Source organism: Aedes albopictus, chromosome 1 (genome assembly GCF_035046485.1).
Source record: "Aedes albopictus strain Foshan chromosome 1, AalbF5, whole genome shotgun sequence".
Taxonomy (NCBI): Eukaryota; Metazoa; Arthropoda; class Insecta; order Diptera; family Culicidae; genus Aedes; species Aedes albopictus.
Window position 1 is genome coordinate 264,953,250 of NC_085136.1, and position 15,258 is coordinate 264,968,507.

Here is a 15,258-nt window from a genome sequence, read left to right on the forward strand (position 1 = left end):
GAGGATTCTGCAAAGAATCCAGAGAGGATTCTGCAAAGAATCCAGAGAGGATTCTGCAAAGAATCCAGAGAGGATTCTGCAAAGAATCCAGAGAGGATTCTGCAAAGAATCCAGAGAGGATTCTGCAAAGAATCCAGAGAGGATTCTGCAAAGAATCCAGAGAGGATTCTGCAAAGAATCCTGAGAGGATTCTGCAAAGAATCCTGAGAGGATTCTGCAAAGAATCCTGAGAGGATTCTGCAAAGAATCCTGAGAGGATTCTGCAAAGAATCCTGAGAGGATTCTGCAAAGAATCCTGAGAGGATTCTGCATAGAAACCTGAGAGGATTCTGCATAGAAACCTGAGAGGATTCTGCAAAGAATCCTGAGAGGATTCTGCAAAGAATCATGAGAGGATTGTGCCAAGAATCCTGAGAGGATTGTGCCAAGACTCCTGAGAGGATTCTGCAAAGAATCCAGAGAGGATTCTGCAAAGAATCCAGAGAGGATTCTGCAAAGAATCCTGAGAGGATTCTGCAAAGAATCCAGAGAGGATTCTGCAAAGAATCCTGAGAGGATTTTGCAAAGAATCCAGAGAGGGTTCTGCAAAGAATCCTGAGAGGATTTCACAAAGAATTCTATTAAGAAGCCGAGAGAATTTTGCTAAGGAACCGTAGAGGATTCTGCAAAGACTTGTCTTTTTACGGTTTTATGCTTTCAAATTTGCCGCTACCAAAGATGCAGCAGAAGAAATTTATCTAAAATGAACACAGAAACTGACTTCGATGTATAGTTCCAACCCTGTACAATATTGAGACCCCACTTACCTGCAACGTTGTGCTGTGCCTCGCTGGGATGTACCGATGCGGCGCTGCAGGGTGATCTTCGGTGCTGGGCCAGCGGCACCAGCGAGCTGCCCTGGGTGGAGTTCATCGAGCCGGTGGACGAGTCGCAGTCAATCAACGACCGCTGCTGAGAATTATGGAGCATGTCTTTTAGGTCAGACAATTTGGGTATTTGAAGGTTATGTACCGGTTCAGCAGCCACCTCTCCGTCGATGAGCAACCGCTGTTCGTCCTGGGTCTGCGCCCGCCGCAAGGCCGTCTGCAGGGCCATGACCCGCTGCCGCTCCGCCGTCAGGCAGCACTTTTCGCAGCTGCAGTGGCGATACCTACAGTAGCGCTTGTGTCCCTTCAGGCCGATCTTGAGACCGTGATTGCGGCAGCGGGCACAGTTCGGTGGCGTTCGGGGGTTCAAACTACTGCTGGACGCTCCACTGGCGTCGGTTCGGCTGTCGTACCCTGCTTCAGACATCTTTACCATCCAACGGTCTTCCGAAACCATCAACCGTGTGGAAAAACTTTTTGTTTTGCTTAGGCTCTATGTACTCTTGTAATGGAATCTCTAATCAGGTCAGTTTCCGATTGACAATCGTCTGCAAGCGCGCGTCAGGGCTTCTCTATCGCCGGTCACACAAACTCACGGAATATCGCACTCTAAAAGAACTCTCCTTCTTTCCTTTCGACTACTACTAGAACAACAACTAGTTATTATGAAAACCTTAGTGCTCGATATTGTCGGGATCAGGTCAGTTGGGAGACAATGCACCTGGACACACCCTTCGGAGACGATGCGCAATTCAGAAAACCGATTTAGAACGAAGAAACGCACACTTCCTCAAACGCCAGTGGCTTGGTCATGCTGGTAGCAACCGAACAACAACAATCGTCCACGAGGAAGCATCGAGTGGGTAACAAACATGTTCAATAGTAAGAACAACAACAACGGAGACCAGAGGGCAAACGGTATCGACACTTGTGGTGGGTTGTTCCGTTGGATGAGATTTCTCAAGTTCAACGCGTTGGCTTGGAAAGGTCTGTTTAGCGGTCGGTCTGGAAAAGAGGAAAAGAGAAAAGATTTAACTTTAATATTGTAATACAAAATTTAAAAAAAAAAACTAACATTTTTAGCTGGAGTGAATGATATATTAGGCTTTTACAATTGCAACGGTTGGTTTATCAAAACCGACCTTCTTGTCAATAACCATGTGATCAGAGACTATCATGCAAGCTTATATAATGTCCAGTATGCCCGATCAGTCGCTGACAGGTTCTGCTACCTGCTACCACAAATCTTATAAAAATTCCCATCGTGACCGAGTACGCGGGCGATATAGATGCAAAAAAAATCAAAGAAGGAAGAATAAATGAATAAGAAAGCACAATCAACAGCTCTTTGCTCACGCGACTCGGCATGCAAATCAGTTTCCACCACCAAGGACAAACTTCGAAGCGGACATTGAAGAAGAGGGAAGATTGAAGAATACGTAATCTTTTTGGTTCAGCGCCGCTGTCCCACAAATCCCCGTATTGGCACACGATCGCTCAGTTCGAAAATGTATGACTTGGTAATGTGCCTGAGGCACCACAGTTAGGGTTTGATTCGCTTTCAGCACTACTATGTATGTGAACTCGATCGATCAACTTTGATCGATGGCAGCTAACCGAAATGAGATCACTTGCGATGGATGGGACATTGATCTATCTTATCTGCTACCTAGCTGTATCGACAATCTACTGGACATCTCTAACCAATTCGTGTATAGGCTCGAGTGCCATTGGGTGTAACGGAGTCACTATTCTAGGCAGCTATATTATCGCACATTAGTAGGGTAGGTAATCAAAATTTGAACCAAATTGAGGCTTTCTGAAGCAGTGCAAATTTTAAGTGATTTTTTCTCCCACATGGAAATAATTTACTACGGCAAAATCGTATGTACATGAAAGCCACGGGTATAAGCTTTCTGTTAAATGGTAAACAGTTTGTATTTGCACCGAATTTTAATGAAATATTTGATTTTTCATCAACAATGATTTTAATCTTAATTTGAACCATCGTAATCATAATTTGAACCAATTTTAATCTTAATTTGAACTACTGGCGGCAGTAGCTCGAGCAACTCCCAAAATAGCCAATTCCATGCTAAACAATGAAAAATCACATGAATCTGCTAATTCTCATACCTATTTTTCATTAGGCAGTGGAATCTCAACTCAGAATGTTCGAAATTCTTTAGGAATTTGGAAACTAAATTTGGATTTTTTCATCCTCCAAGAGTAAACAAAGCAACCACTAGCGCAATCTACAGGCCAACACTAGAAGCTCACCCCCGTTTACTAGTTCAAATTTAGATTACAAATGGTTCAACTTAAGATAACATTCTCCAAGTAAGAATCACTTCAATTTGATAATTTTATGACAAAATTATGCGGAATATTATTCGATTGGTCGATTCTACGATAAATAAGCTTTCATTTGACGTGTTCACATATTGCGTGTGATACAATGCATGAGCTGTACGAGTGCACCGAAAATGTGCTTTCTGTTGGGGGAAATGGGTGAAATCACAGTGATTTTTCAATTGCCTGTTTTCCATGACAAAAACGTTTTTTTTTTTCAATGCTTTTAAAGTCCATGTTATCAGGTTATATTACGGAAAGCTGTTTAGCATCTTTTTCGGGACAATATTTGCCTGAAAAGTACGTCTTTTTAATGAATTTTGAAATGGTTCAAATTAAGATTACAATTTGACTAGTTCAAAGTTTGATTTCTTACCCTAATTAGCAATAAACTTCATCAAAGTCGTCTAACACTTTGTATTTATGAAACAATGAAAATTTAGATTTTTGATACATTACTGAGAAAACTCTGGATGTTTTTCAAAAGTTTATTGTACAGATGACGAAACGATGGAACATCTATCTGTTATCAAAGACCTAATAGTTTTCATCATTACCTTTACCATAGAAACCATGGTAAAATTTTGAAACCAAATGGTACTGTTGCAAAAGAGTTCTTGGTTTTGTTACGATTTGTTTTTTTTTTTATTTATTTTTTTATCCGGGTGAGAATCCCAGTGAGAATCTCCAGCCAATAGAAGATATATTTGTTATATGTATCTTTTTAAAAATTCTCATATATCTTCTTTGCATTATTTGATATAGAGTTCGTATCGTCACGACATGTCAATTTGAATAACCATCTAAGAATCAATAGAAAGTTTTACGTCGCATGGTGGACAATTCGCGAGCATGAAATGCATTGCTTTAAACCATGCGAAACCGTGCCTATCCAAATTAGGTATCAACATGAACTGGGGAATGAAGGACACAAACCACAGGCAAACGTGGCCAAAAGCTCTTCTTTAGCTTTGTAACCGGTATGCTGTCCAATAGCCAATCCATCCGGTATGTTTGGAGATTCCAGATTTTAAACTGCTCTGATGAGCAATCAACATGCACCAAGGTGTCTACTCACTGACACAAAAATGATACAACCTGATTTCTCCATTAAAAAAGATTAAATTCATAATTAGTGTCTTGTTTCCCTTTTCCAATCACATTTCAAGGGGATTTTTTTGTTAGTTTCGGTTAACATTTCCGAAATATTTGTTTTTTTTTTGGAAACAGCTCAATAATTTCTTCTGAAATTGACCAAACCATGTTCAGAAATTTTCTGAGTAACCCCTAACATTCCTCAAAGAATTAATTCGAACGATTTGGAAAGCCGTCGGCTTGGATTCCGTTCACGGAATGTATGACAAATTCTTCCAAAATATCCACTAGCCATTACAGAACTTCATCGAAAGTTTGTGAATGTCGCCTGAAATTATTCTTAAAAAGTTTTTTTGCAGAAGAACCTAAACTCTTAAACATGTTGGTCGTCAGCGACATATTGCTTTGAAGAACACGCGATTAAACCCAAGACCAATCACGAGATAAACCAGCCGAGGGCTGAAAGTCTCGATAATGAAGAAAATAATAATAATACTAATAACAATAATGATAATAATAAATGAAACCAATCATATGTTTCTACAATATTCTTTCAGTAGTTAATGTAGAAAAATCTGCCAAAAATTAACATTAATTCATGAAAACAATCCAGAAAAAATTATGCGGTGAAGCATTCAAAATCAAATAATTGGACAGACGAAATAAAACCAATAACGAAAAGAATTCAGACGGAAGTTAGATTATTCCGATAGAGCATTATACAGCTACCAAAATAAAAGTTCCAAATAGCGGGGTATGCAAAAAAAGAAAAATTTGCGCCATTACCAAAAAACCGTTGAACTGTTAAAGTAATTCCAAAGTGTAGGATATTTTAAGGTTAGAATTTTTAAACGACAAAATTAATTTAATACACCCCACTTTACAACATGTACCAAAAAACGACACGAAACCAGACAGTTAAAATTAGACAAAACATTTGACCCAAAACGTTAATATTTATGTAAGTAATCAGACAGAAAAATTGTAAAGGCAAATCTGTTAAAAACCATCTATCAGTTACAGTTTCCCCTTGAGGAAGACACTATCACCGTCTCAAAAGGTCGGGTGAATAATAAAACTCGTTTTTTAAGCCTAAGACTGCATAGCCGTTAACTAATAGACAATCTTTGGCAATAAAAGCACCTGCCACATCCTTGAAATCAGGTTGGAAGAGAGAAGCAACACTCTAAAACCGATCAGCACTAAAGTGCATAATTTCCAGACTACACCAAAAATGTGTAACCCTAGCACATTCACAAAATCAGCTCTTGCATCCACAAAATCGTAAATCTCGAAAAAAAAAATGAACGGCAATCTAGATAGGTTTACTAGTGACCTTGGTAAACAACAAAATATCATTTCGCATTTAGAAGAGTCTACGAGCTGTTTTTGTGAATGTGTTACTGTTACACATGTTTGGTGTAGTCTGGAAATTATGCACTTATGTGTAGGTCTTAGCGTGAATATTAGTATCACTCTTTGTTATATGAAGGACTGCTCATTGGTAGGGATGGACGGATGGACGATCGAATAGCAAACAATCGATTACTCACAGGGGATGGACACAATTATCGGGACAAGCAAAATTTTCACTTATCAAAAAATTGTCAACTAGCTGTAACTTTTCTAAAAGTGCATCAAATATTCTCAAATTTCTACTATACGCAGAGCTTCCACATACAGGGTTGTATACGAAAAAAAAAAATTGGCACCCCCTCGTTTATTTTTAAACCGCAAGGCAATGGAGCAAGTTTGTTAACTCAAAAAATAGTATATTTTTGGAACTATTTTTTAAGCTTTCAGTCCTAGTAAAATACTTTGAGGTAGCAAAATAAACGAGGGGGTGCCAACTTTTTTCGTGTACGGAATACAGGTAATGTGGCAGCTCTGACTATACGTTGTCTATCAATGGTCCAAATTTGGGACAGATCGGGCTATTCTACATGAAGTTAGAAAGATTCTAGTAAAATGTGTAATTATTCGATAGCAAACTTTGAACTGGTATATGTTCGGATACCATGAAACGATTGTTATGATAGTTTGAGCGTTCATGACTTATATGATGAGCTTTGGAAAACGTTTGACTTAACTCGAAATTGTTCATAAGTAAAAAGTTAGAGCGATTTCATTTATTACATGATCCTTTAGTGAATTCGTCCATTTTTTAACATGTATCCCATAACTTTTTTTCAATTTTTTGGCGGATATTTTGTTACTTCCTTCCAAAACATATTTGTATTCAAGTTAATTAGAGGGAATTTGAACTAAAATTACCATATTGAATTTTGAAGCGATTTTGAAGTTCTGGCCTATTTGGTGTTTCATTAGAAAAAATAATCTAATCGCTATAATATTCTTCCATGTTAACAATTTAAAGTTATTCAATGTTCATTGTATTTTGTTTATTCGTGAATTTTAACTTAGGCTAATTCTTCACACTCATTGTATGAGTTACAAATGCTTAAAGTTTGATAGTATTCGATTCATTGAATCCGGAGAACCAGCAGTCCAAAGTTGGCTATCCGATATTTATGCCTTTTTCTAGAATATTTCTAACTTCATGTAGAATAGATCGATTTTTCCCAAATTTGGACCATTGATAGACAACTAGTTGACTAACATACAGTAAAAATATGTGATGCACTTTTCGAAAAGTTAGAGCTAGTTGACCTTTTTCTGAAAGGTGATTTTTTCCTTTTCCGATCATTTTGTCTATCCCCTGTACATCAGGTGATCACTTAATGTTTATCCCAAAATAATCTTATTTTTCCTTTCTGTACAAAAAATGAGTTTGAATTCGTTTTGAAGTAATGTAGCTCACAAACAAATGGACAAAATCAGCACGATTTTTGCACAGTTCAATTTGTCAGCAGAGTGACCGTGTTTTTTTTCCTTTGTTTTTACCCTGTCGAGGAAATTAAGCCACTGCGTCCAATAAGTTGAACTATTGTGGCATGTCCCGTTTTGATGTTCGCATCTAGCTAGCTAATTAACATATGTCAAGTAATCAGCTCCTGCCACGACGCGTCGTCTCCCAGTCAGGTGCAATGGAATTAATAAACCTCAAGACCTTACCAGGTTCTGCAGACCAGAACTCACTGGGTTGCAGGCAACTACTATTTAGAAATTTTTGCCTGCGCATGTATAAAGCACCACAACTGCAAAGCAGATGTTCCGAGGTTTCACGTTCCGTATTACAGAAACGACAGATATCATTCTGAATATTTTTCAAGTGATACCTGCTCGGGCAGTGTCCAGTTACTAGGCCAGTGTATGTACATAGAGCTCTCTTGTTGAGCTCTAAGAGCTTTTTGGTTTTATAAGCATTTGGCTTTATAAATCGTTTTTTGCAATTCCTCATCGTAATAGGCTGTTTTACCTCACGCAAATCTGACAGGAAAAGGCCTACTTTCCCACACCAAATTAACAGTGCTGTAATGGTTCATTACAGCACTGATTTGCGTTGCGTAATGAACCATTACAGCACTGTTTTCAGTTTTGATCAACTTCTTGATGCTTTCTGGATGCAGTTTTGAAAAATTGTGACCACTGCACAGTATAACCTGCTATGATCAGATTTTCTTAAACATGGCTATGAGCATCAGTATGCAGTTTGATGAAAAATTTTGTTCAAGTGGTAATTTATGAACTTACAAAAAACGTTGTACGCAACTCGGTGCAGAACTCGATTTTTACAGCACTCGTCGTAATTATCCAACTCGGCAAGCCTCGTTGGATAAATGTACGACTCGTGCTGTAAAAATCTTCATTCTGCACCTTGTTGCGTAAACTACTATTGACTGATTGCAGTTTTTGACATCCATCCAATTGAATATCACCCTCTGCTCAGCCCAGCATTTCATTATTATTATTATTACTATTTATTAACGACACTTTACCATTATTGTGGCATTCGTGTCATCCAGCATTTCAGGTCCATTTTAATTGTACAGTTTGATATACCACAGAATGGTTCTGGGCCAGCAAACTGTAAATTGGAACCAGTTTTAGCAAGCTCGTCTGCCATTTCATTCCCTTCAATGCCACAGTGACCTGGAACCCAGTATAAGTTTACTGAATTCCCTTGGCACAGCCTGCGCAGTGAAAGAATGCATTCCCAGACAAGCTTTGAAGTACATTTGTAAGCACACAATGCTTTTAGTGCAGCTTGACTATCTGAGAAAATACAAATATTTGCATTATCTGTATTTTCTCTCAAGGCAGATGTTTGCGCAAAATAGCAATAATCTCTGCTTGAAACACCGTAGGATAGTGTCCCATCGCCACTGAAATTTGTATTCCAGGGCCGTAGATTCCTGCTCCCGTTTTTAACTTTTGAGCCATCTGTATAGAATTTGATTGATCCTTGACGAACAGTGGGACCTCCGACTTCCCAATCTGCTCGAGTTGTTTCGTGCAACTTGTAAGGAACATCATGGTTCTCCACAGGTTTCATCCAGTTTTTAATCATTTTCATTACTGGCCTATTTTGGAAGTATTGTGAAATGCTCAGGTGACCCACGGTGTCAAAATTTTGATTATTATCGAACTTTCATGTACCTCGGATTTTTCTTCGTAGAATGTTAGAATATCGGCTATAATTTATAAATGCTAAATTTAAAAATATTCTATCGGGGAAAATTTGAGTTAGATGAGTTTTTAGCTATTTTCCATACTAAAAATCAATAATTATTATTTTAGCCCAAAAAACGTCCCATACAAAATGTATGAAAAAATTTTCGCCGATGAAATATTTTCTAGTTTTCCGATTATGAATGTATAGCCCAAATACTAATCATTTTCGAAGAAAAATCCGAGGCACATATATGAATGTTCGACAATAATCAAAATTTTAACACCGTGTGACCTACAAGATCACCTGGCATAAACTTTTCAACTCGTTCAAGTCTCAGTAATTCCTTTTCTGCTTCTAATTGCACGTACTCGTGCAAAGGTATCAGATTGAGAATCGCATCTAAAGCTTTTGATGGAGTGCTGCACATCGCTCCTGTAACAGCAATGGACATGGACGCAAGACGTTGAATTTTCGCAAGCTTTGATTGCGAGGTACCTTCTTTTGTTTTTTTGCCACCAGACAAACGAAGCATGCGTCACTTTTGGGCGGATTATGGCAGTATAAATCCACATTATCATTTTTGGTTTCAAGCTCCACTTCCTGACAATAGTTTTGGAGCATAACCAGAACGCACTTGTTGCCTTACCGATCACGGACTCAATTTGAGCATTCCAGTTCAGTTTAGCATCCAGTACCAAACTTAAGTATTTAACGCGATCGCTAGGATGAATTTGTATCCCTCCAAGCCGAAAAGCTTTTAGGTTGATCTTCCTTCTCCTAGTGAAAGGGACAATTACGACTTTTGACGGGTTGATGCTAAGGCCCTCCTTAATACACCATGAATGTGTATAGTTTAGGGCCCTTTGCATTCTCTCTGAAACAGTTTCGTCATACTTTCCTCTCACTATTATGAATATATCGTCTGCAAAGCCCACAACTTCGAAACCTTTTTCCTTCAAACTTCTTAGAAGATCGTCTACAACTAAGGACCACATTAGTGGTGAGAGGACTCCTCCTTGAGGGAAACCTTTCGTTGCCCTTACTGTTATAGAAGAACTTCCCAGCTTAGAGGTGATTTCTTTTTTTTTTGCAAGCACAGTATAAATGCAATGTAGGTATGATACATTGGTCGAAGTTTTTATTCTCCATGGCACGCTTCATAGATGAATAGGAGGCATTATCGAATGCTCCTTCTATGTCTAAAAAGGCGCATAGAGCTATTTCTTTTGCTGAAAATGTTTTTACCACCTTTGTTAATGGCGAATGAAGTGCCGTAACCGTTGACTTACCAGATTGATAAGCAAACTGGAAGTCAGATAGGGGATGCTATTTTATGTAAGAAGAATTGATAAAATCCTTCCAAACCTTTTCCATAGTCTTCAACAAAACTGGAGAAAGATTAATTGGCCTGCACGCTTTCGTATGCGTCCTGTCTCGCTTACCCTTATTTGGTATAAAGATAACTTTTACAAATCTCCATTTTGATGGAACGTAATTCAATCTTAAACTAGCCTAGAACATCTCAATTAATGATGGAACCAACACCGCTTCTCCATTTTGAATCAGTGCTGGAAATATTCCATCAACTCCTGCAGATTTAAAAGGTTGAAAAGATCTAATTGCATTTTCTACTCTGGCATTCGTGAAGATTTCATCAGCTAAATCTGAGGCGGTGTTTATTGTTCTAGTTGATTCCGAAGAGTTTATACTAGGACATCCTCCCTTCACATTCTAGAGATATAGTATAATTGGAATCCACACTTAGAACCTGGAAAATGGGTTTCCATCATTAAATCCAAAGTTTCACGAGGAGTTTTGGTAAAAGCTTCAGGTTTCGCAATTCATTTGAATGATCTTTTGCAAGCGTTTTCTGTAGTCTTGCAACTACAGGAGTGCTGTTTATGATTTCACATGTCAGCATCCAAGATTTTTTTTTAGATTTTCGTGTTTCGTTGTTTTATTCAGTCAGGGCTTTCCTGTACTGAGTCCAATCTCCCGTTTGTTTCGCTCTATTGCACAATTTACGAGAAAATTTGCTAAGGCGATCCAGTTTAAAGTTCCACCATGGCGCGTCTCTAGTAGAAGACAATTGTGTAGTGGGACAACTGCTGTTAAACGAATTGATCACACTTTAATGTATCCTTTGAGAAAATGATTCTGGCTTTTGGGTTTAATCAATAGTTTCTCCCATTGTATGGCGTCACAGCCAATGATGAACGATTTGTTGTTTTCTTTACAGAATTGAACAAATGATGCGATCTCAGGAGGAGGTACCTCAGGAACATCACCAGGAAAGTAAACTGAAGCCACAGCGATCTTAGTTTTACTCGTAGTGGTTGGTACCTCTATCATGACCGCAACAATGTCCTTTCTGATAAACTCAGTAATAGGATAGCATTTCAACGTTTTGCGTACTAAGACAGCGGTTCTGGAAGAATCTTGTTGCTCATCATAAAATAGTTTACTATTTTGTATCAGAACTCCAAGAATCTTTCGTTTATTGGACCGGCTCTTGAATAAGTGCCACTTCCAGTCCTTCTTTTTTGAACCTTCGACTCAACACAGCAGAAGCACCTTTTGCGTGATGAAGGTTTACCTGTACGAACTTAATTCCTGTCATAAAAAAAATATATATTTACGCCTCGGAATTGAGACGTAAGAAAAGTAGCCGATTATCCCGGAGACAAATAAGGTCTACTGCGTCATTGCTCCGCTTAACACAGTAAGGGCAAAATACCGCGGAGAGTGCCCTGGTACTCCACAGGCTCCGTTCACTGTTAAGTTTTTATTAGACCCCCTTAACCATCCATTCCTAGGCACGGTACGCTTGACACCATGAATTAGGGGGTCGCTTGTTTGATGGAATTTTAACACCGGATCAAGTGATATTCTTAGCCAGTTGAGGGAACTGCTACCGCTACTCGCCAGTACACGGCCATCTAGGCTGATCGGGAATATAAATTAATGTTGATGCTCAACTTCTTTAGAGCCCGAACAGCTCGGGCAACAGCAATTTACCCTACTTCTTCTTCTTTTTCTCAATGGTTCTACGTTCCCACTGGAACTTGGCCTGCTTCGCTTCAACTTGGTGTTTTTTATGCATTTCCACAGTTCCTAATTGAATAGCTTTTTTTGCCTTCCATTGCATGAATATGTATATTGTGACTTGTGAGGCAAGTACAATGATACAATATGCCCAGAACGCCGAGAAACTTTTCCCGACTGGAACAGCAATCAAACCCGCCGCGATCCATAGCCTTAACCACTAGGCTAACTGGAGACCAATACTATTAAACATAATAAGCGTCCAACTTTTGCTTGTAAGTAACAACCGTTGGAAAAAGATGAAAACTATTATCAGTTTTACCTTGGATTACGTATACTTTGATAACACGAGAGATATTGCACAATTACTATGATTCCATCGATCAGTTTTGCGAATGAGTACGAGTGTTAAAACAATAAGATCGCACATTCAACTCAGATGTCTATTTTTATTTTAAAATTTCAATTGAATCTCGTTAGGGATTTCGTCAATTTTTTAGCGGTTCCAAACTATTCCACCATCACATTTTAATAAATTTTTCAATTGGTGGACCTTTATTTTTGGCAGATCAAAAAACACAACTTTCGAAGGCCACACTTAACAATACGAATTTCGATGAAAACGATGAAAATGAATAAACTTCCATAGGTTCAAACATTTTCTTGTTATATCAGAAGAAACCTTGATATTTCCAGGATGCTATTCAATACTGGCTGTGCAAGCACTAGAATAGAATTAAATAGATTAGGTTCGAACATTTTCTTGTTATCCAAACTTTTCATGAATAAAAAATTGTCAAGGTTTTTTTTTGTATTAGTATGTCATAAAAACAAAAAGAAAAAAAAAGAATTATCATTCAGAAGAAACATTTTGATAATTTTAAATTACGTTCTTTTACGCAGCTAGCTCCGCTATGAAAGTCACGAAGGATGTAAAAGCCAGGGTATCTACTAGAATACTGAAAATACAAAATTCCCTGATTTTTCCAGATTTTTTCACGTTTTTGAAAATAATGCCAGGTACAAAAAACTTGAGCTTGAATACAATTCCAAATATGACCAAAAATCATTCAATTTGCTTGATTTTTCAATTGACTGGGCAGATTATCATATCATACAGGGGATGGCCAAAATGTTTGGGATAGGCAACTTTTTTTTCTCTCACAAAATCAATGTATTGTAAATAAATGCTCAAAATTTCAATAAATTAGATTCACTGGTTTCGGACATATGACAGTTGAGTAGATAAGAAGCAAAGGAATGTAAGTGAAAAAAAAAACACTTTCATGTAAATGAGGTTAAAATTTTTTTATCAATTTTTCACCCCATAAAGCCTGTATCCGCAATAATCGGAACACAGAAATACAGCTGTAACTCTGCAATATACAGATTAAATTTGCTCAAACTTGGCCGAATAACATCCTAAGATGTGTTCATTTCATCTACATAATTTCATGTGAATCGGTGCAGTGCTTTTTGTTGTAGCAATGAAAGAGTAGAATGTGAGCCATTGAATTTTGTACAGCTTGCCAGCGCTGTAACTTTTGAATTTGGCAAAGGAAATGGCTGAAATTTTGAACACAAACCTCCCAATCTGCAACTGTTGCATGGGAAAAAATTCAAAAAAAAATCGATGCACTATCAACAATTTTAAAGTCGAAACGTATATTGGGAATGAGTGTGATTTTAGCCCCTCAGGCAGCAAATAGTCATCAACATTTTCAGGCATAATATACACATAATTAACTACCTTCTGTGAAAATTTCATGGAAATTGACAAAGAAATTCGAAAGTTATGAACAGGCAAACATCGCACATGAAAAACACGAAAAATTTTCACTAGCACTCACCCCTATCAACACCAGTAGCTTTCTAACCAAATGACCAAAGTTGACCAAATTATGCAAGAAAGTGTATCTATAAGCATCATAACTGCTAACGATATTCCATAATTATCATCACAGAACTTTGAACTGTGGCGTAAAAGAATCATCTATCATGCGAATAAAAATTGGTAATGATTGTACAAAATGTTTAACGTTGAACTTTTCGTCATTGAAATCATCTTCATCATCAAACGTTTGAAAGCAGTTTTTCCATTCAAAACAAAAGTTTTTGCTATGAAAATATATTCACTGTACTCCACATGAGGAATATAATGCAGTGAATATATTTTCATGATCCTTGTTTTGATTTGCAGCGAGAAAACTGTTTTTATATTTTCCGAAAAATGATGACGGATGCTTGAGCCTTAAAACCACGTCTGTTTGTTTTTCATCCACAGTTAAAAGTAATGCATCGATTTTTATGAAATTTATCACAAATAATAAACATACACCAAAGAGTTCTCAGGCTATTATTTGGCCAATTTAACCGATTAACTACAGGGCTACAGCCATACCACTGTGTCCCGATTATTGCGCGGATACACTCTTTACATAATGTAGAGAGTTTCAAAATTGACCCAATTTTCTCCGATTTACAGTAATTTTTCTAATCATCAGTAAAATAATTTTAAAAAAATTCCTGAAAGCTTGAAATCTGAAGATTTTTTTATATGCTCAGCTCAAAATCGACAAAACGGTCACTAAATATTGGTTGTCTAAAAATATTGTTTTACAAGAACGGTTTTAGCTTCACGAAAGATCAAACAATCGAACTCAAACTTGTTCCAATAACGCACATTCAGTAGGTTGACAAACACTAAAAATTTGAGAATTTTCGATGAATTCTTTGAAAAGTTAGAGCTTGTTGAACTTAGTGAGGGTTGCTAAATTTGCCTATACCAAACATTTTGGCCACTCGCTATATACTAAAACTATTCTTAATTAGAAACATAGAGAAAGTAAAAGAATTGATAGAATTTCGTTCGTAAAAACTCCTGTAGAAAAAAAAAGAAAATTTTCTGGTTAGACTTCCGTACAAACCGAAGTAACTACCGAAAGATTTTATGGTACAGTTCCTATGATGAAAACTTTTATGTCAATTTTATGGGTTTAGCACGCAAAACTGTTGGCAAACATCTTGAAAAAATGTCGATATTTGTTAGAAATTATTTATATAGCTGTCCCGGCAAACGTCGTTCTTCCTGCCTACTGTGTTTTTTGACATACGGCTCTGTAGAAAAATGCCCCTTAAAATGGAATTTCAAACTTTCTAGTTTCCGTTGCGTTCCCGGTTTTCCAATTATTTTTTCGTACGAACACGTCGGAGCCCTGCACAAATGAAACACTGTATGAATGGTGTAGATCCGTTGACCCGTTCCCGAGCCTATTCGTGACATACAAACATCGTTCCATTTTTATTTATATAGATATTCCTTAC

At 37.5% G+C, this 15,258-nt stretch overlaps 1 protein-coding gene across 3 annotated transcripts in view; it reads right to left on the reverse strand.

The window, feature by feature from the left end:
• Nucleotides 1-386: 386 nt before the first annotated feature.
• LOC109425486 (protein doublesex-like) overlaps nucleotides 387-15,258 on the reverse strand; it is a 41,395-nt gene continuing 26,523 nt past the window's right edge. For all 3 annotated transcript variants that reach the window (XM_062846731.1, XM_029859897.2, XM_062846730.1), the window contains one exon: nucleotides 387-1,871. In XM_062846731.1, the coding sequence (XP_062702715.1) occupies nucleotides 709-1,323 (615 nt within the window). In that variant the 5' untranslated portion in view covers nucleotides 1,324-1,871 and the 3' untranslated portion in view covers nucleotides 387-708. The remainder of the gene's footprint in view (nucleotides 1,872-15,258) is intronic.